Source organism: Aspergillus puulaauensis, chromosome 1, assembly GCF_016861865.1.
Source record: "Aspergillus puulaauensis MK2 DNA, chromosome 1, nearly complete sequence".
Classification (NCBI taxonomy): Eukaryota; Fungi; Ascomycota; class Eurotiomycetes; order Eurotiales; family Aspergillaceae; genus Aspergillus; species Aspergillus puulaauensis.
Genome location: NC_054857.1, coordinates 2,959,968 through 2,978,353, shown reverse-complemented (window position 1 = coordinate 2,978,353; position 18,386 = coordinate 2,959,968). Strand labels below are relative to the sequence as shown.

At 50.0% G+C, this 18,386-nt stretch overlaps 5 protein-coding genes across 5 annotated transcripts; 4 read left to right on the top strand and 1 right to left on the bottom strand.

Annotated features, from left to right (window-relative positions):
- Positions 1-216: 216 nt before the first annotated feature.
- Positions 217-3,783, top strand: APUU_11171A (putative DUF814 domain protein; the record flags this gene model as incomplete). The annotated part of the gene is made up of 4 exons (XM_041695335.1): positions 217-249; positions 307-375; positions 442-2,039; positions 2,094-3,783. 4 exons carry the CDS (start codon positions 217-219, stop codon positions 3,781-3,783), a joined length of 3,390 nt encoding a protein of 1,129 aa, XP_041550537.1.
- Positions 3,784-4,415: 632 nt separating this feature from the next.
- Positions 4,416-5,696, top strand: APUU_11170A (L-threonylcarbamoyladenylate synthase; the record flags this gene model as incomplete). The annotated part of the gene is made up of 1 exon (XM_041695324.1): positions 4,416-5,696. One exon carries the CDS (start codon positions 4,416-4,418, stop codon positions 5,694-5,696), a length of 1,281 nt encoding a protein of 426 aa, XP_041550536.1.
- Positions 5,697-6,163: 467 nt separating this feature from the next.
- Positions 6,164-7,258, top strand: aah1 (adenosine deaminase; the record flags this gene model as incomplete). Its single annotated transcript, XM_041695312.1, has 1 exon — positions 6,164-7,258. The coding sequence occupies one exon, from the start codon at positions 6,164-6,166 to the stop codon at positions 7,256-7,258; it is 1,095 nt and encodes a 364-aa protein (XP_041550535.1).
- Positions 7,259-7,595: 337 nt separating this feature from the next.
- Positions 7,596-8,596, top strand: NUO24 (complex I 24 kDa subunit family protein; the record flags this gene model as incomplete). The annotated part of the gene is made up of 3 exons (XM_041695301.1): positions 7,596-7,718; positions 7,828-8,118; positions 8,192-8,596. 3 exons carry the CDS (start codon positions 7,596-7,598, stop codon positions 8,594-8,596), a joined length of 819 nt encoding a protein of 272 aa, XP_041550534.1.
- A 424-nt stretch (positions 8,597-9,020) lies between these two features.
- Positions 9,021-18,177, bottom strand: APUU_11167S (putative SNF2 family helicase; the record flags this gene model as incomplete). Its single annotated transcript, XM_041695290.1, has 6 exons — positions 9,021-9,324; positions 9,392-14,146; positions 14,217-14,963; positions 15,031-15,175; positions 15,236-15,949; positions 16,641-18,177. The coding sequence occupies 6 exons, from the start codon at positions 18,175-18,177 to the stop codon at positions 9,021-9,023; spliced, it is 8,202 nt and encodes a 2,733-aa protein (XP_041550533.1).
- Positions 18,178-18,386: the final 209 nt, after the last annotated feature.

Below are 18,386 nucleotides of genomic sequence, written 5' to 3'. Positions count from 1 at the left end.
ATATAAAACTTACTCATCCAATCAAGAATGGCGATCGATGGAACTGGAAAGAAAGGTTAATTGTTAGCCTTTCCAGAACCCTAGTAGAATGATTCAGAATGAGTGGGAATTGCCCCGCATACGTCACGCCCTTAAGAATATCGGGCTCTGCGCAAAACTCTTAGTCTTCTCCACGAAACAGCTTCGTTCAAGGGAACCAGGATACCAAACCACAAAATGAAGCAGAGATACTCTTCTTTGGATGTTCAGGTAGGCCTCTCACAAGGGCAGCCTTCAAGCGCCGCTCTCTAACAACCATGATTGCAGGTAATATCTAAAGAGCTCGCCTCTGAGCTAGTCGGCCTGCGTGTCTCGAACATCTATGACTTGTCAACAGTGAGTTTGCGCGACATCACCTTTTTTTCTGTTGGACTTATACTGAAAAGCCTGTGTCCTATTTAGAGAATCTTCCTATTCAAAGTCTCCAAACCCGACCACCGCAAACAACTCATCGTCGACTCGGGCTTCCGGTGCCATGTGACTCAATACTCGCGAGCAACAGCAGCAACGCCTTCTCCCTTCGTCAGTCGTCTGCGAAAATGCCTTAAGTCTCGCCGTATTACATCCGTAAACCAGATTGGGACAGACCGTATCATCGACTTCAGTTTCAGCGATGGCATGTACCACATGTTGTTGGAGTTCTTCGCAAGCGGGAACGTCATTATAACCGACAAGGATTACACCATTATCGCGCTTCTCCGCCCAGTATCTGGCGGCGAGGGATTGGAGGAAGCTAAAGTCGGGCTGAAGTACACGGTTACAAATAAGCAGAATTACAACGGGGTGCCGGAGGTCACGCGAGACCGCATCAGGGAGACATTGGAGAAAGCACAGAAGACTTTTGCGCAAGAAGACGGCGTGCCGAAGAAGTCGAAGAAGAAGAATACCGATGTCTTGCGCAAGGCTCTTTCGCAGGGCTTTCCGGAGTACCCGCCACTTCTACTAGACCATGCCTTTGCGACGAGGGGCGCTGACCCTGCGACACCGCTGGATCAAGTACTTGGCGATGAAGGCCAAATGAATATGGTTTGGGGGGTGTTGGAGGTAGCCCAAGATGTTTCTGCCGATTTGTCCGCGGACAAAGAACATGCTGGATTTATCGTCGCGAAAGAAGATACCCGTCCAAAGGCACCTGAGCCGGATTCTGAGAAGGATGCTTCGTCCTCAAAACCTGACCTGCTTTACGAGGATTTCCACCCATTTAAGCCACGACAATTTGAAGGAAAGGAGGGCTTCACGATCTTAGAGTACCCATCTATGAATGCAACAGTGGACGAATACTTTTCATCTATCGAGTCCCAGAAATTGGAATCGCGGCTGACGGAACGGGAAAGCGCCGCGAAAAAGAAGCTCGATTCGCTAAGACAGGAGCATGAGAAGCGACTTGGGGCTCTTGAAGAATCTCAAGACTTACATATCCGGAAGGCAAGTGCCATTCAGGACAATGTGTATCGCGTGCAAGAGGCAATGGATGCTGTCAACGGATTGATCGCGCAAGGCATGGACTGGGTGGAAATTGCACGCTTGATTGAAATGGAACAAAGCAGGGGAAATCCTGTAGCGAGGGTTATCAAGTTGCCACTAAAACTACATGAGAACACCATCACACTTCTACTAAGAGAAGTCGGAGGAGATGAGGCAGACGACGAGGAGCTGTTCTCAAGCGATGAGTCTGAAGAAGAATCCGAAGAGGATGACGAAGAGGCAGCAGCAGCGACCTCTCAGAGAAATTCCCAAGCCCTGACAATAGATATCGATCTTGGTCTTACGCCCTGGGCAAATGCGACCCAATACTACGACCAGAAGAGATCCGCTGCTGTCAAGGCCGAGCGAACAACACAATCATCGGCAAAGGCACTGAAAAGCCACGAAAAGAAAGTTAAAGACGACCTAAAGAAAAACCTAAAGCAGGAGAAGCAGGTCCTAAGACCCGCCAGGAAGCCTTTCTGGTTTGAGAAGTTCCTCTTCTTCATCTCTTCTGAGGGGTATTTGGTGCTAGGGTTAGTATCTATCTTTTAATGGTCGAATACCAGTTCTAATGCTAACCTTCACAGGGGCCGTGACGGAATGCAAAGCGAGATGCTTTACCGGCGCTATCTACGAAAGGGAGATATCTTCGTGCATGCGGACCTCGAAGGGGCCACGCCAATAATTGTCAAGAACAGACCTGGAGCACCCAGCTCCTCCATATCGCCTACGACTTTGTCTCAGGCGGGCAACCTCAGTGTTGCAACGTCGACCGCGTGGGATTCGAAAGCAGTTATGTCTGCCTTCTGGGTCACTGCGGACCAAGTATCTAAAACTGCCGAAGCAGGCGGTGGTCTTCTTCCTGTCGGTGAATTCCGCGTCAAAGGGGAGAAGAACTTCCTCGCCCCTTCACAGCTTGTTTTGGGCTTTGCTGTGATGTGGCAGGTCAGCAAGGAGAGCTTAGTAAATCACAAGAGCTTCAGAACTGAGGAGATCCCAGCTGTGGACCAAGCTCAAGCGGTAGAGGAAGCAGCAGTCGAAAGGGCCGAGAGTCGGGAGGAGGGCAAGACTGTTCTACCTGTTGATACTTCTGATCTTGATGTACAAGAGCAGGAAGAACAGGAGGAGGCTTCAGAAGACGATGAGCAAGATAATGTGGATACGGTTTCTGCGGCGAACCCATTACAACCGCAAGAGGAGACCACACAAGAATCAGAGGTGGTTAAGCAAGACGACGCACACGATGCAGGGTCCGCTGACCGAGAGGAACCGGAAGAGACGGAAGGTCATGTTGAACCAAATGAAGAGGATGAGGGAGAGAAAGATGCTCCAGCGGATGACCAGTCTGTAGCGGATGGTACCGAAAGTGTAGCATCCTCACAAACTCAAGGCAAGAGACATCTTTCCGCTAGAGAAAGGCGCCTACTCCGAAAAGGAAAACCTCTTGATACAGCAACCCCGAAGTCCGAAGAAGCAAGTGGACAATCAACGCCGGCAAACAACGGAACATCCACTAAGGACGCAAAGCCCGCACTAGCTCCCGCTCGCGGCCGAAAAGGCAAGACAAAGAAAGCAGCATCGAAGTACGCAGATCAGGACGAGGAAGAAAGAGCACTTGCCCTTCGTCTCTTGGGCGCAAACAGTGCTAAAGCGCAAAAGGCTGCAGCTGAAGCCGAAGCAAAGGCGAAACGGGAAAAGGAGGCCGAGGAGGCGAAGAAACGCCGCAAGGCTCAGCATGAACGTGCTGCTCAGGCAGAAAGAAAGCGACAGGCCCTATTCGAAGAGGGGGCAACCGATGACTACGACGAAGAAACCGCTGCTGCTGAAGCTGCGGATCTTGAGTGGTTACCCGCCCTGGTTGGCACGCCTCAACCGGAGGATGAGATTTTGGCGGCCATCCCGGTTTGTGCACCTTGGTCGTCTCTTGGGCGGTACAAGTACAAGATTAAGCTACAGCCAGGCGCAGTGAAGAAAGGCAAAGCCGTCAAAGAGATCCTGGGGCGATGGGTGTCCGAGACAACAACGGGGAAAGTCAAGAAAGAGCATGCCGAGGATGCAGGAATCAGTCGAGGTGCTGCAGAGAAACTCCGAGCCCGAGAGGGAGAGCTCCTCAAAGGATGGAAGGATACTGAGATCATCAACACTGTGCCTGTCAGTAAAGTAAGGATCATGGTTGCCTCGGGTGGTGGTGGTGGCGGCGACAAGGGGAAGGGAAAGGGTGGCAGCAATAATAAGGGGTCCAGCAACAAAGGAGGCAAAGGTGGAAAGAAGAAATAAATCCAAACTCTCCAGGACTAGCTTGTATGTGTAACTCTCAATTTGAGGCTGCACTTGTACCCTTCCATACATCGTGCTATTTCGCTACCTCAAGTTAGTGGATATTGCATACAAACACCAAGTATACATATGCAACGAACAAAGAACTATATCCTACTTCCAATTTCAAATCAGTATGATGGACTAGCCTCGATATTCTGTAAATTGAACCTCTCCTCATAATATAGCACAGTTGTATAGTTAAAGTTAGTATGGATGGATGGATAGTATATCCGCTTAGTCATGCAAATCGACGTCATCGCAAGATTTTCCTAAAAATCAAAAGCTTCATGTTCGCCATCAGATGCCGCAGTGTCTGGTCTGGTAAGTTGTGGATTTCATAAACGGTGCAGCAAGTATTATGGTCATAACTAACCCAGCTGAGCAGTCAACAGCTCTATCAAAACCACAATCGTCGCGCGGCCTTGAGCCCTGACTCATCGGGCATCCTCATACTCCGCCGGACTCACATTTTTTTCTCTGTCTCAATTGCGGGGCAAGCAGTCAATCTGCACACCCTCCTTCGTCGCGTCGTTGCTCGCGGTTTCCCGCGCAGCTTTACCAGGCCCGTTACAACCACCGCCACAGCCAACATGACGCCGAAAGACTCGACGCGGGTCGCCTCGGTGGCTCGGTTGAACAAAGATGGACTAGGAAACCGATCACTTGCCGAATGGTGGGCGAATGAACAGAGTCAAAATACCCCCGAAGCGACGGCGATTTCAGAAGCCGCGCAGCTTCTACAGACGAGCGATATCCCCGTTGCCTTCCCTACCGAAACAGTATACGGTCTAGGCGCTGATGCCACACGGAGCGCTGCGGTACAGGGCATATACAAAGCGAAGCAGAGGCCGTCTGATAACCCCCTTATTGTTCATATCGACTCTCTGGAAATGCTAGACAGACTTCTCAACCCAACGCCGAAATCTCCATGTGGCACGAAGACGGCCCAGAACACTATTCCTTCTATCTACGGGCCATTAATTGAGCGATTCTGGCCTGGCCCTCTTACCATACTACTTCCGAACCCGTCAGGCTCGTGTCTCGCTCCGCAGGTCACATCCAATCTTACAACATTCGGCGTGCGCATGCCTTCCTCGCCTCTCGCTAGGTTGTTGATACATGTTGCGGATCGGCCGTTAGCTGCTCCTTCAGCGAATGCGTCTACAAAGCCGTCACCGACGGCAGCGGAACATGTGTTCCATGATCTTCACGGCCGAATTGAGTTGATTCTCGATGGTGGGCCCTGCGGTGTGGGCGTCGAGAGTACGGTTGTTGACGGATTATCCAACCCTCCCAGCATCCTCAGACCCGGCGGGGTAGGGATCGAAGAACTACGGAAATGTCCTGGGTGGGAAAATGTACAGCTTGGATACCAAGACGGTACACTAGATGTGAAAGAGGTTCCTCGTGCGCCGGGGATGAAGTACCGGCACTACTCGCCTAAAGCCCGGGTGGTTCTTTTCGAAGCCGGTTCGAATGCGCAAGGTGTTGTGAGCCATGTGAAGCACGACCTCGAGGATACAGCCATTGGCGCACATTCAATCGGTATCGTGCGAACGCGCACGTGGAAGCGAGGTTTGCAGCTCTTGCCGGAAGAGGATATCGAGAAGACGTCGAAGACCATCCCGTCACTAGTCGATAATTTGGTGGAGTTTACTATATCCGTTGGGGATAAAAAGAAAGACGTTTTTGACTGTCATCTGGGGTCTGAACCTGAAGGTGTTGCAAGGGGATTGTTTGCAGCTTTACGGGCGATGGATGAAAAAGAAGTAGATGTAATTTATGTTGAGGGCGTGTCAAATGAGGAATATTTGGCTGCGGCGGTGATGAATCGGTTGCGAAAGGCGGCTGGGTCAACCTTCAAGGTCTAGAGGGAAAAAGTATAGATGGCATCCTGATTTAATACGTGTGGTGGCACCCGTATCATAGAAGATTTTCTAACGAACTGACGATTTACAAGTCTAGCATGGTCATGTAGAACATCTCCGCTCTCCGTCGGCATTCTCCGGTGCAGATAAGCTGTGGGTATAGGCGACGGGACAGACCCACGGTCATCACCCGTTTCTTTCCAATATCAAGGCTCAATTTTTGAGTCACGATCTTCAATCCCCTGACTCAACGGTTGCCACACATTAAGTTCATTGGTTCAGGGGTTTTCGTTCTATAGAAATCGCCCAATACTTGTGTACATACTAACCACCTGCCAACAGCATCTGTGGAGATCATGCACCACTAAACCCCAATATAGTCCATGTTACAATATATATAAACTGTGTCTCTTTCATTTTCTACGATTTCTACACGATAAACACTCTTGGGCCCTCTTACTCCAACCATAATGTGCCTCTCATCAAACACCTCTGATTCCCAATGGCACGCCTTCCTGCACGGCCTCCCCAAATGCGAACACCACGTCCACCTCGAAGGCTGCCTTACGCCATCTCTGATCTTCCACCTCGCGACCAAAAACAATATCACTTTGCCCGACCCAGTCATTAATTCTGCGTACGCCTCCATCGAAACCCTAACAGTCCGCTATGGCAGCTTCACCTCGCTCGACGACTTCCTCGCCTTCTACTTCATCGGCATGGCCGTCCTCAAAGACAAAAGCGATTTTGAGGAACTTGCATGGGCGTACTTCCAGAGGGCGCATGAAGACGGTGTTCACCATGCAGAGGTCTTCTTTGACCCGCAGGTGCATATGGAGCGCGGCGTGGAGTACCGCGTTATTGTCGATGGATATGTTGCCGGATGTAAGAGGGCTGAACGGGAGTTAGGGGTGACTACGCGCCTGATTATGTGCTTTTTGAAGCACTTGCCGTTGGAATCTGCGGCAGACCTTTACACTACGGCGTTGGGGGAGGGGCATCTTGATGATATGCATAATGGGGTGATTCATGGTCTCGGGTCTTCGTCGAGTGAGGTTGGACCGCCTAAGGATCTGTTCAGGCCAATATATGCCTCTGCTGCGGAGCGCGGGGTGAGATTAACGGCACATGCTGGGGAGGAGGGGGATAGCTCATATATTGCTGCAGCACTGGAGATGGGTGCTACGCGAATTGACCATGGGATTCGACTTGTTGAGGATGTCGAGCTCATGGAGAGAGTTGCGAGAGAGAAAGTGTTGTTGACAGTCTGTCCGGTGTCGAATGTGCAGTTGAAATGTGTGAGCTCTGTGTCGGAGGTGCCTATTCGGGCATTTCTTGATGCTGGCGTGAGGTTTAGTATTAACAGCGACGATCCGGCGTACTTCGGGGCATATGTGCTGGAGTGCTACTGTGCGGTGCAGGAGGCATTTGGGTTGAGTGTGGGTGAATGGAGGGTCATTGCAGAGAATGGGGTCCACGGAAGTTGGATTGAAGAGGAAAGAAAGGGAGAGTTGTTAACGAAGATTGAAGAGCATGTTAGCAGGTTTGAGGGGCTTCTTGTATAGACTGATGGTGGTAGTTATTATAGGCCAGCAACTGATCGAAGGTTGAAGCGAGGCGATAATTGAGATATACTGGGTATACCATAGATGAAAACAACAAATGAAATCGCTGATAATGTCGTAGATGGATGGATTGAAAGTTGTATAAAAGTGGTGGATGAGTAATGGGGTGGAGGCTATTATCGTGAGGTTATTGGGCGGAGTAATCTCTCGCCGCTGATTGGCCCGTCGCAGCTCCCGCAAATCCGCGAGTTCAGACTTCGGAGTCCAACTTCGTCAACGCTCCCTTTCATCGTCAATTCCTCCCTCACCACCCCTCACTCTTTCGCACTCGCCAGTCATGGCTTCCAAATTCTTCCCTGCCCTGCCGCGGGCTGGCCGCCAATTGACTCGCACTGTCCCCCGACCCCAGTTCAGACCCTTCTCCGCTGGTCCGCAACGGTTCAGCGATGTCCTTCATGTGGTACGTGGAGAAGAATCGCGATGACCTTTTTCTTGTCTTTGCTCCTTCTTTAGTGCGAAGAAGCAATTGGGAAATATCTCAGCAATTGCTAATGATTCTCCCTGTCTAGCACCGCAACTCCCCCGAGAACAATCCGTCCCTCCCCTTCAAGTTCTCCGAGCAGAACAACCAGCTCATCGAAGAGATCGTCGCCCGTTACCCCCCTCAATACAAGAAGGCTGCTGTCATGCCTCTCTTGGACCTTGGCCAGCGTCAACATGGTTACACTAGCATCAGCGTTATGAATGAGGTCGCCCGCCTCCTTGAGATGCCCCCGATGCGCGTCTACGAAGTCGCAACTTTCTACACAATGTACAACCGCGAACCGGTCGGCAAATTCTTCGTCCAGCTTTGCACAACGGTACGAAACTCCAATAAAAAGAAATTGCGTCGTTATAGTCCTTGGGTATCCATACTAACATTCCACCTTCCAGACACCATGCCAACTTGGTGGTTGCGGAAGCGATAAGATCGTCAAGGCCATCACGGAGCACCTCGGAATCACAAACGGTCACACAACCGAAGACGGCCTTTTCACATACCTCGAAGTCGAATGTCTCGGTGCCTGTGTTAACGCCCCTATGGTCCAGATCAACGACGACTACTACGAAGATCTCACCCCCGAATCGATGAAGGCCCTCCTCACCGCGCTCAAGGAGTCCGCTACCGCTACCTCCGGCAGCCAGGTTAAGATCCCCGCTCCCGGTCCTCTGAGTGGCAGAGACACCTGTGAGAACAGCGCTGGCATCACCACCTTGACAGATATCGTGTGGGATCCCGAGACGATGATGAGGAAGGATGGTGCCCTGGACGGAGAGGCGCAGCAGCCCGCGCAATAAACCCAATAAACATATGATTTCGAAAGAGAAGAAAAGAATATACTAGTTTCATTGTTGGTGTTGGTTTCTTTGCGTTTTCCTCACGTTTTCCCCCTTCATCCCGAGCTGGTTGACGGACAAGGCCACCGGGTGCTGTTTATGTATGTATAGTATGTTGTTTCTGGCCTTCCTTGAATGGAAAGAAAATGGCCAGGGGCTTCTATAGAAGGTTTATTACCCAATGCACTCTTATTTCATGCTGGACATTTAATATTCTTCTCGTTAACCTAGCCCGGCTATCAGCTTCTTAACTACCAAATTTTCTAACTCTAACAAACAAAACATTCAAACAGGTACAAAAAGGAAAAAAAGCACTCAAGATCCAGGCCCAGATATCTCACCATTGATTTTCCAATTTAAAACGGAAAAGAAAAAAGACCAAAGCTCAAAACGCATTGTCAACCAACATCTCCGGCCCCTGACAAGTAATCGCTTCGGATTCCAAAGCCTCCTCAGGATCGACCAAAGCCGCTTCTCCCTCTCTCTCGACAAGAACTTTGCCCCGTCTTTCCTGAAGTATGTTCACATCGATCGTCATTTTTGCGAGTAAATGATAGACATGTACGTGATTTGTCTGCCCATATCGCCGACATCGTCCAATGGCTTGGGTCATCGTCGAGTCATAGTCATATTGGGTTTGGGCGAAAAACGGCGACAGAAAAACTATGTGGTTCGCGCATTGCAGGTTTCTATCAGGAAGGGGTACAGTTAGCTAAGTTCGCTCATACTACTTAGCGATTAGGTGGAGTTACTTACAAGCCTGCCGCCATTTCACTACCCAGGTTCAAAAGAAGGACTTTGCTATCTCCAAAGCCTTCTTTTTGGAACTTTTCGATCTTAAGGCTCGCATTGCGATCTGCTGATGAGATCGTTGTGTGTGTTATCCTCGCTGAATCAAGGGCCTTGGACGCTATATCCATCAGGTCTGGGAATTGAATAAATAGCAGTGCGCGCTCATGTTTTGGGATCTGGTGGCCAAGTATATCAACAAGGACGTCCATTTTTGTGCCCCCGTATTCGGAGCTCTTGTCTATATCTGCGACTGGCGAATCGAGGTTGTCTGTATCACAGCCGAGTATCATGGCATTGATTATGTTGAACCGCTTGCCGGAGCCTCGACAACCTTCCACTTCGCATTCCTCTTTTTCGATTGTTTGCTGGGTGCAAGTCAAGCAAATTGCGTGGCCGCAGGATCCTAGGATGTTCACTTTGGCTAGGAGACCTGGCTGATTCTGGCACCTGTCGCAGGAGGGTACATCTGCAGGGTTGGTCTGCATCTGCCGAACAATTTTGAGGAAGCGCAAAGCTCGCTTGCGAAGCACCCATTCGACAAGCAGGTTTCGGATTGTGGTCGTGACTTCGCGGAGTACGGGCTCGAACTCTCGCATTTGAGTGGGCTTTGTGGGAAGGGGCGTGACAGTCTTTGCCTTTGCTGTGGGCTTCTCCGCTGTTGCGTCAGTGTCTTCTGTGTCTTTTATGTTTTCCTTATCGTCTTCCTCATTCTCCTGGACTTTGGAGTCTGGGTTGGCGAAGAATAACTTCCAGTCTTCGTTTCTCGATGTATGAATTGCAGTGTTAAGCAGAGGGTATACCTCGCCTGTCACTCCCATGTCGCCGAAGTCGTGTCGGGCCACACTTTGAACAAATTTGTCGAACTTTTCATGGCTCCGGTTACAAGCACAATAAACCCAGGCGGCAAGTTTCAATTTGCTCTTGAGGTCATTTTTCAGCTTCTCGAGCTGTTCTTCCCGCGTTTCAATAAGAGACACACAGGTGGCGGCTTCTGGTTTACCATCAGCATCCCATCGGCCTTGGAGGGCAAGGGACGTGCAACGTTTGATCAATGCCTCTTCTGTTGTCGAGCTACTCGCAATGATTTCATCCAGTCGTTCGGCTTGGTCACTGCCAAAGCCTCCTCGGCTGGTGCTTCGACGAAGCTGTCGGTTATATGTCATCAGTTGCTTATAAAGCTCGAGGTAAATCGCTTTCTCAGCTGGGCTTTGGCGAACGAGAACAATGTGCTCGGTGGAGGGTATTTCATCAATCTCAGCAATGTTCCTCCTTGCATATCGATCCAGAAAGTTCTGCGCTACCCCATATCGACGCCGGTGCCATGCTTCACTCCGCGGGGCCCGAAAGGACTGGAACGTCTCAGCATCGGAGCGCTGATTGCGAATGGCCTTGAGCCGTCGATTCTGGGGATTTGTGTCATCATCATCAATCCCCAGATGCACGCCCATGAAGGGGGCGATTGTGTTGACGTCCGCAAAGTCATTTAGTGGTGGTGTTCCGGAGAGAACCCACCGAGAGCGAGCTTGCAATGCGAGTAATTGGTTAAGTCTGTCGATGCTTGCGTACGTGAACTCATCGATGACGAGCCGGTTAAAAGCGAAGGCGTGGAGTGGAATTCCCTTGACAGCTTCCCATGGCTGCTTGCTCCGTGAGTTTCGTGAAATGTTGAACTCCTTCCAGTCATGCCACGGTTTTGCACTCTTAGAGTCAGCTATCTGCTCTTCATCTGATTCTTCTTCTTTGGCCTTGGAAAACTTAGGTATCACTCGCCGAAGGAGGCTTTCGACTTTGGCTTCAAGACTATCTGAAATATTCTCGCCGCCAGCCTCGTCTGAATCCTCTTCTGCGCTAGATACCTCAGCATAGGACACACTGCTGCTCTTCGCCTCGCATTCCTTGTTCAGTTTCGCCAGCGTATATTTCTTTCCCCGCAGCCGTTTGGACGGGACATATCTGTATTCCTCCTGGGCGTCCTTTGTTTGCGCACGTCTATTTTTGAGGTCATCCTGGAAAGCACGAGGGCCTTGTTCAGCAAGGACACGAACATGACGCTTCATCAAGCCATGTGCATGGGAAAACCAATCATCAAAATTTCTACCTGCCTTCAACGGAACCTCAGGCGCGCCAGCAAATTGTTTGAAGCGCTGGTAGTAACTGGTCGTACTGAAAACAGCCCAGGACACCAGCACTATGTCACACTTCCTGATGTCTCGAATGCTGACCTTTTTCAACGCCGCTGCTGAGGGAAACACGAGTACATTGTACTTGCTTCCCAAGAACTTCACTATCTCTGACCGCCATTGCTGAACCATGATGGTCGGAACCACTATTAGAGTTGCCCTGCTTGGGATAAACCCGTCGGCATTCAATGGAACGGAGAAATCGACATTGGCCATATTGTATAACTTGTCAATTAGCCCCAAGACAATGGCGGTTTTGCCATATCCCACATCATCAGCCAAAATACCCCCTCGGACAGTCTTTGGCACCGTAACTTTGCCCTCTGCACGCCACATCAACGATTCCAGGATCGCCTCTTCGGTTTCTTCTTCAATGAAGGGCTCGATGTTCTCATCTTCCTGTTCTATCATCCATGACAGAGAACGTCGTTGCTCGGGGCGTAACTCCACGATAAACCCGGGTGGCTGTGTGCTTAGAGGGTCGCTCCTGTTGCTCCTTAAATTGAACGCGGGAAATGACAATTCTTTCGTGTTGTACGAGTTTGGTATCAAGCGCCAATGGAATGATGCAGCATTTGGACTGGACAACCTCCCATGCGCCTGGTGCAAGAGGGTCTGGATGTTAAGCGTAACGTGAAGCTCAGCCAGGCCTTGTTTATTGGTCCTCTGGAATATCAAGAAGGGGGGCGGACGAGATTTGATGTCGCGTTCGTACCTAGCAGCACTATATGGGTCTTCATACGCCTTGACGCGACCCCGTGCATCTCGTCCCCATTTGATTCCTGGCTTTGGTGGGACACAAACCATGCATGGCCCTTGGACTTTTGCTTCCGTAACCTCATTCCATTCCCGGAAACCGGAATACGCGGCAGCCTTTTGGAGCAACCATACATACTTTCGCAGGACTTGTGGAGAGTCAACCGGGTCAGTAACCCCCCATTCTGCGGTAAGCCGTGGTGCGTCGATGGCTGCTGTTGGTGCGGTAAACGCCAATAGGGTCAAATTCGCGTTATTACATCCATCGTCGATGAGGGGAATTGACGAAGCGGGTTGCAAGTTATAGCATCTGATGGGACTTTCGGAGTCTCCGGCATAGGAGGCCAGGGAAACGGTTGGACAGGCAATCCACTTCTTGTAGTAAACGGCAGTGGTATCAGTTTTCTCAGTAGCATTTGAAGAACGCCATTTATGAGACACCTCAGCAATAGACAGGCGGCACTCATATCCTGGGTTGCGCGTATGATCGAAAGCAAAAACAAACGAATCACTTTTAGGCTCTCCCAGCTTCGCCGGGTCCAAAAAGAGGTAGACGACAGGCTCCCCGACTGAAGCTGCCTTTTTATGCAGACAGGCATTTGCCGTCCCACAGTCTTGAAGAAGCTCGTATGTACCTCTAACATCAATTTCCAAATCGTTCACCTCCTCATCAGCACCTTCCACGGTAATATGTGTCCAAGTCAATGAATCTCTAAATCTTTCCAATTCCAAGCCGCATTTGGATTCATATGATTGAACTCGGCCCCCGCTTCCAGAGAGCCCCAAGGAGCAGCTTGAGCTGAGGGGTGCACATATTTCCCAATTACCTTCCAAGATCGATCCAGATTGAGGCACTACCATGCGCGCAATCGGCTTGGATAGTACTTCGCGTATCAAGCACAAGGCGGGATCTGACTCACGCGGTTTTGCAAAAAGCAACCAAGTTATGCTCTTCACTTGAACGACGAGCTTCAAGACAGAAGATTTGCCCTCATAGAGCACAGTCCAAGACTCACTTCGCTTGATATCCAAAAGGCGGAGCTCGTCGCCAACAGCCCGAAAGACGGCATCCAAAAACTCGGCCAAGATAGTGGGAGCAATGGAAGAACCAAATCGCAACTTTGCGTAGCTGCCATGAGTTATACCATTGACCACCAATCGAGCTGGAAGAAATGCGCGAAGTGAGCTGATGAAATCCAACGGCGAAGTTCGCACCAAGTCGGTCCAACGTTCGTAGGCATGTTGGGGATTCCCACTACACTCTGAGCAGGCCGTGTGGGAGCAGTGTGTGCACCTTAAAATGACTGCCCTTGTAGAAGTTTGTCTTTCACAAATGCAATATCTGGCACTGCTGGTAGCTTGGTCTTGGAGTTTTGACATATTCACAACGGTGGCTGCATCTAAATGCATGCTACTCTCCACCAAATTGTTCTCGCCCTGAGGAATGATAGCCTTGCGCTTTGGGGCTCGAAAATCAGATTCCTGAAGAGAATTGCCCTTTTTGAGCGCCCTATGACCAACAATTAGGGCCGAGAGAATTGCTGCTCCAACGACGGTAGAGCTCATGGCATTGCCGGCGAGGTCTTGCAGCTCGCGTTGCGATTCCTGGGTCAAAAGAAGTCGATCCAAAGGCAATCCTTGCAATGCAAGCGATTCCAGACCACAGAGAGGGCCACCTCTAGTTGTCATGAACGGAAGCCCGGTAGGCGTGATGCAACCGACAATACCGAATGCTCGGGAATCCATCTCTCGATCTATGCCTTGAGACAGCTCTAAGCACCTCCTATAATCATCCCGAGTTAGCTAACATCCTAGCAGGGGAGAACCAAAACTTGATGGAGAGATAACTATACTCTTTGTAGTTCATGTCATAACCCTCAACTAGCTTCCTCAAAAAGTTCACATCGATGGTATCCCACACCCGCTCCGGCAACGACTTGACCCAGGTCTGCCACGCAAAGTCCGGCATCCGACACGTCCCATCATCCTGAGACTTGCTGACAGGTCGACGATAACCGAGGCCCTGGTTCAGTCGATAGCTCTGATGCCGCACCTGGTAACGATCCCAGTTGACCGTCGCCTTGGCGGCCGACGCTGAAGACGCGATTTTTGCAGCCATGTCTTTCTCTATCTGCTCAAGACGTCTATCATCAGCGTCAATCAGAAACATACCCGCCGGCGAGCTGGCAGGACGCTTAAACCGTTTTAGGATCTCTGTCCACTGCTGCATGTCCTCTTCCGCGAGACCGTTCTCGGCAATAGATTTCTTATCAACACAGAACATATACCCCCGCTCGCGGGTCTGTGGAAGATAATACGCCTTTGTATCAACATCAGCATGGATGGCAAAGTAACCAATATCGTTCCAGTGCTGTGCGATTTTCTTCCAGGGCGCCGTCTTGACGTTTTCCAGGATAACGAGACGTGGACGGTATGCCCTGGCGTAGCGGACTATGCCCCAGAATGTACCACCCGATTCGCCTTCCTCGTCGAGTGTCTTTCGGTGATTGTTTAGTCCCGAAAAGTCGACACATGAGAATCCAGCGATCAGGATGTCGACGTTCTTAGGGATCTTCTCCAATGAGCCGTAGGCCGTTTGGCTATCACTGCATTAGCAAAGCCAATCGACGCAAAAGAAGACTGAAGTGAAGAACGGGTGAGACTCACGCAACTCTGTCTTTAAGCTCAGTTACATCGCGGAAGAGAAGGCGAGGGTGGAAGTTGCGCTCGATGTATGCTTGCTTGAAAGGAACAATTTCAGCACTGAAAAGGTGCTGGAAGTTGAGGGTTCGGTTGAAATATTTTTGCAGATCTGTCGCACCGTTTTGTTAGACGCTTTATCAGACAGGATCGAGGATAAGAAGCAGCTTACTTTCTCTGACCATTTCCAATGCCAACAGCGGACTCTCTGTCCCGGAACAAACAGTGACAACACGGAGTCGTCTATCACCAAGGTGGGACAGAACATCATCGAGGTTAAGTTCGATCGCTCTGTTCGTAAGTGACTTGAATATGTCACTGAGATTCCAGAGCGGAGGAAGATGCTGGGCTAGCTGGGTCCTGGGCTTCCTGGGGCCGGAGTAAGGTCGAGAGCGGACTAGTTCTGGGATGTCGTTGTCGGTCGAGTCTTCAGGGCCTTGATGCACTTCTGGTTCGGGTAGGGAGGGTAAGGAGGGCTGAGTCAGAGTATGAGCTGCAGTAGGGGCTTCTTCGCTCGTACTGGTAATATCGGCCTCTTTTTCTTTATCCTGAGGGCTATGTTCTGTTTGAGGCTGGGGAGTCCTAGGAGAAAGTCTCGGTCTTTTTACACCATCTTTGGTGCCATCAGGATTGTCGATTCCAAGACGCTTCATCCCCGATACAATCCCAGTAGAAGACGGGTTACTGCTGGTGATGGATGTACTCTCTAGCTGGAACTGTATCTGAGACAGGCCAGGAGTCTCATTGTTTCTTGGTTTCTTAGAGGCGGTTGGAAGATCAAGATTGTCTTCAACTTCCACCTCCTCTGCAAACCTGTCCGTTTTCACAGCTTTGGTCGTCTGGCCATCCAAAGAATCACGGTTATTCTGACTCTGGGTCTCGAAGTCTGGCTCAGTATCAGTCTGGCGAGCAGAAAGGAATCGTCTGCTTCGCGTAGACGCGAGTGTTGTCGGTGCCAGGGTGGCGGGGTATTTTCTCTTCGCTGGCATTTTCGTTTGCTTTTTTTTCTGTTTTCTTTCTTTTTTCTTGATTTTTTTGGTGTTTAAAGAGATAACCAGATATCTGATGTATCTGTACGTGCTTGGAAGTGAAGGTATACAAGTAGGGCACGGGTGTGTCACGTGTAAGATATGGGAGGGAATAGAGAGCGGAGGGGGATAAAGGAAGATGAGAGGGGCAGAGAAGGAATCTGAAGGAAAAAAGACAAAGCAAGTTCAGTACAGTCTTTTACTGTGAATATTACTAGTGGGCTGGAGATTTTTTGTGTTGCGCTGAGTTCTATTGGGAGATGCATTCACTGAAATGTGCTCATTGGGGGACAAAGACTTAACACAAAACAGACAGCATGACAGGTTACGGTCCTGGACATCGGAGGCAGGGTAAACAGAGGTGTATATCCTAGGCAGCAGTAAACAAACCAACAGGCTTTGAGAAAACGTACACGATTCAAGCTGATATAGCTGGGAAGACTGTGGCTCCGCCCAGCCGCCCAACTGATCACCCCTAAAGAATGAGATCCTAATCCAGTCCAGTAACAGAATCAGCGAGGCTTAGATTCTTGTTCAAGCTCATCGTACAACTCGTTTTGTTAGCTGTAGAAGCAAGAGACTGCATTAACGTCTTCATAAGTCGGCCATCACGAATCGCCTCGTAGATAATAGATATCCACGACCCGATAGTCTTCTTAGAGCGGCCGTTCAAGGTCTCGTTGCCCACAGTTGGGTGCTCAACAAAACCCTGGTGGAATGGGACCCCCAGTTCTTGTCGTACCGTTTGATATAAAATCTTGGATCCCTCACCGAGTAGGTCTGCGGTGTGCTGTTTCAGGAAAAATGCATCCGCGGTCTCTCGGAATACCTGGTTCAGTGAGTCGTGCATCTGAGACTTCCACCTATTTAAATCTCCCAGTCCTGGTTCTTGGAGGCATTGGTGGTTGTTGAGGGCTTCTAAAAGGACCGAGAGTGCGTTTTCGACCACCGTATGGACACGGTCCGGTGCGTTGAGACGGTTGGTCACCGGCCAAGATCTTACCAAATGTTCGTCAAGAGATTGATTCAAGCCCTTCAATCCTGATTCAGAAAGATATACAGAAAATATGTTCGATGTGACGGCGCTCATCTGGACCTTAGCCTTCTCCAAGAAAACGAGATGGAGGGCACGCAAATCCAAAGCTTGACAGGCGATGTACATATCGCATGCACACATGAGAGATAATACCTCCACAGCTTGCATACTATACCGAGCCGATACCAAAGCCATGGAGTTGATGGCTTGATTGCGCATCTCCGCTGGTTGAATATGCGAACTCACGGGGTTCGACAAATATCCCAACTCTGCCATATATGATGCCATGCTGATATCCACACCTTTCATGGTAAATGACAGGCTTGGATCATCAGCAACAAGATTGGTAGGAAGGCCATTGTTCAAGTCCGGATCAATCATCTCCGTGGCTTGCGAGAATATAAGCCTGCCAAGCATCTGCAGACACATTCTGGTTTTCTCCATAGCAGAAGTTATGGATACCGCCTGGAAATTTCCTCCTGAAAAGACAGAACCAGACCTCACATCCACAAGCGGATTGTCACAAGTTGAATTGAGCTCAGTCGTAACTTGCCGATGGGCGAGTTTAATATCTTCTAGTTGTGGTCCTATCCACTGTGGTACACAACGTAGTGCATACCGGTCTTGAATCAAACTCGGGCGATCCTGAGCTTTTTGGACATCAACGCCTTGTGCAAGTTTTGACCCTCGAAGTAGGTAAAGCAGGTTATTGGCACACTCGATCTGTCCATCATGAGGCCGAACAGCGGAAATGAAAGGATGAAAGCTCTCGGCAGTCCCCATGAGAGCCTCGAGACCCATAGTCGAAAGTGCTTGCACTAGCACGGACAGTTGATTCGTCTCGTAGAGTACCAAGCTAGCCACTGCAGCAGACGTTGACGTTCCGTTTATCAGACCTAGGCCTTCCTTTGGTCCCAATTTCTGAGCCTTTATGTCCGCAAATTTCAGTCCTTCATTTGACTTCATTATCCGGGGTTTATCGGGACCTTGAGCCTGAACGTACACGTCAGGGTTGCCCTCAATGGCCCCAGCAATGTATGATAGTGGCATCAAATCTCCCGAAGCCGATATCGAACCTCGAAGAGGAACGATTGGAGTGATCCTCTGTCTGAGCAGTTGAACTATCGACTGAAGTACAGGCAGTTTCACTGCAGAATGCCCCCGAAGATTTGAATTGCACCGGGTTAACATTGTACCTCGTACCCATGAAGCAGGCATAGCATGTGAATCGAGCGTTGTGCTCGCACCTTCGCTCTTAT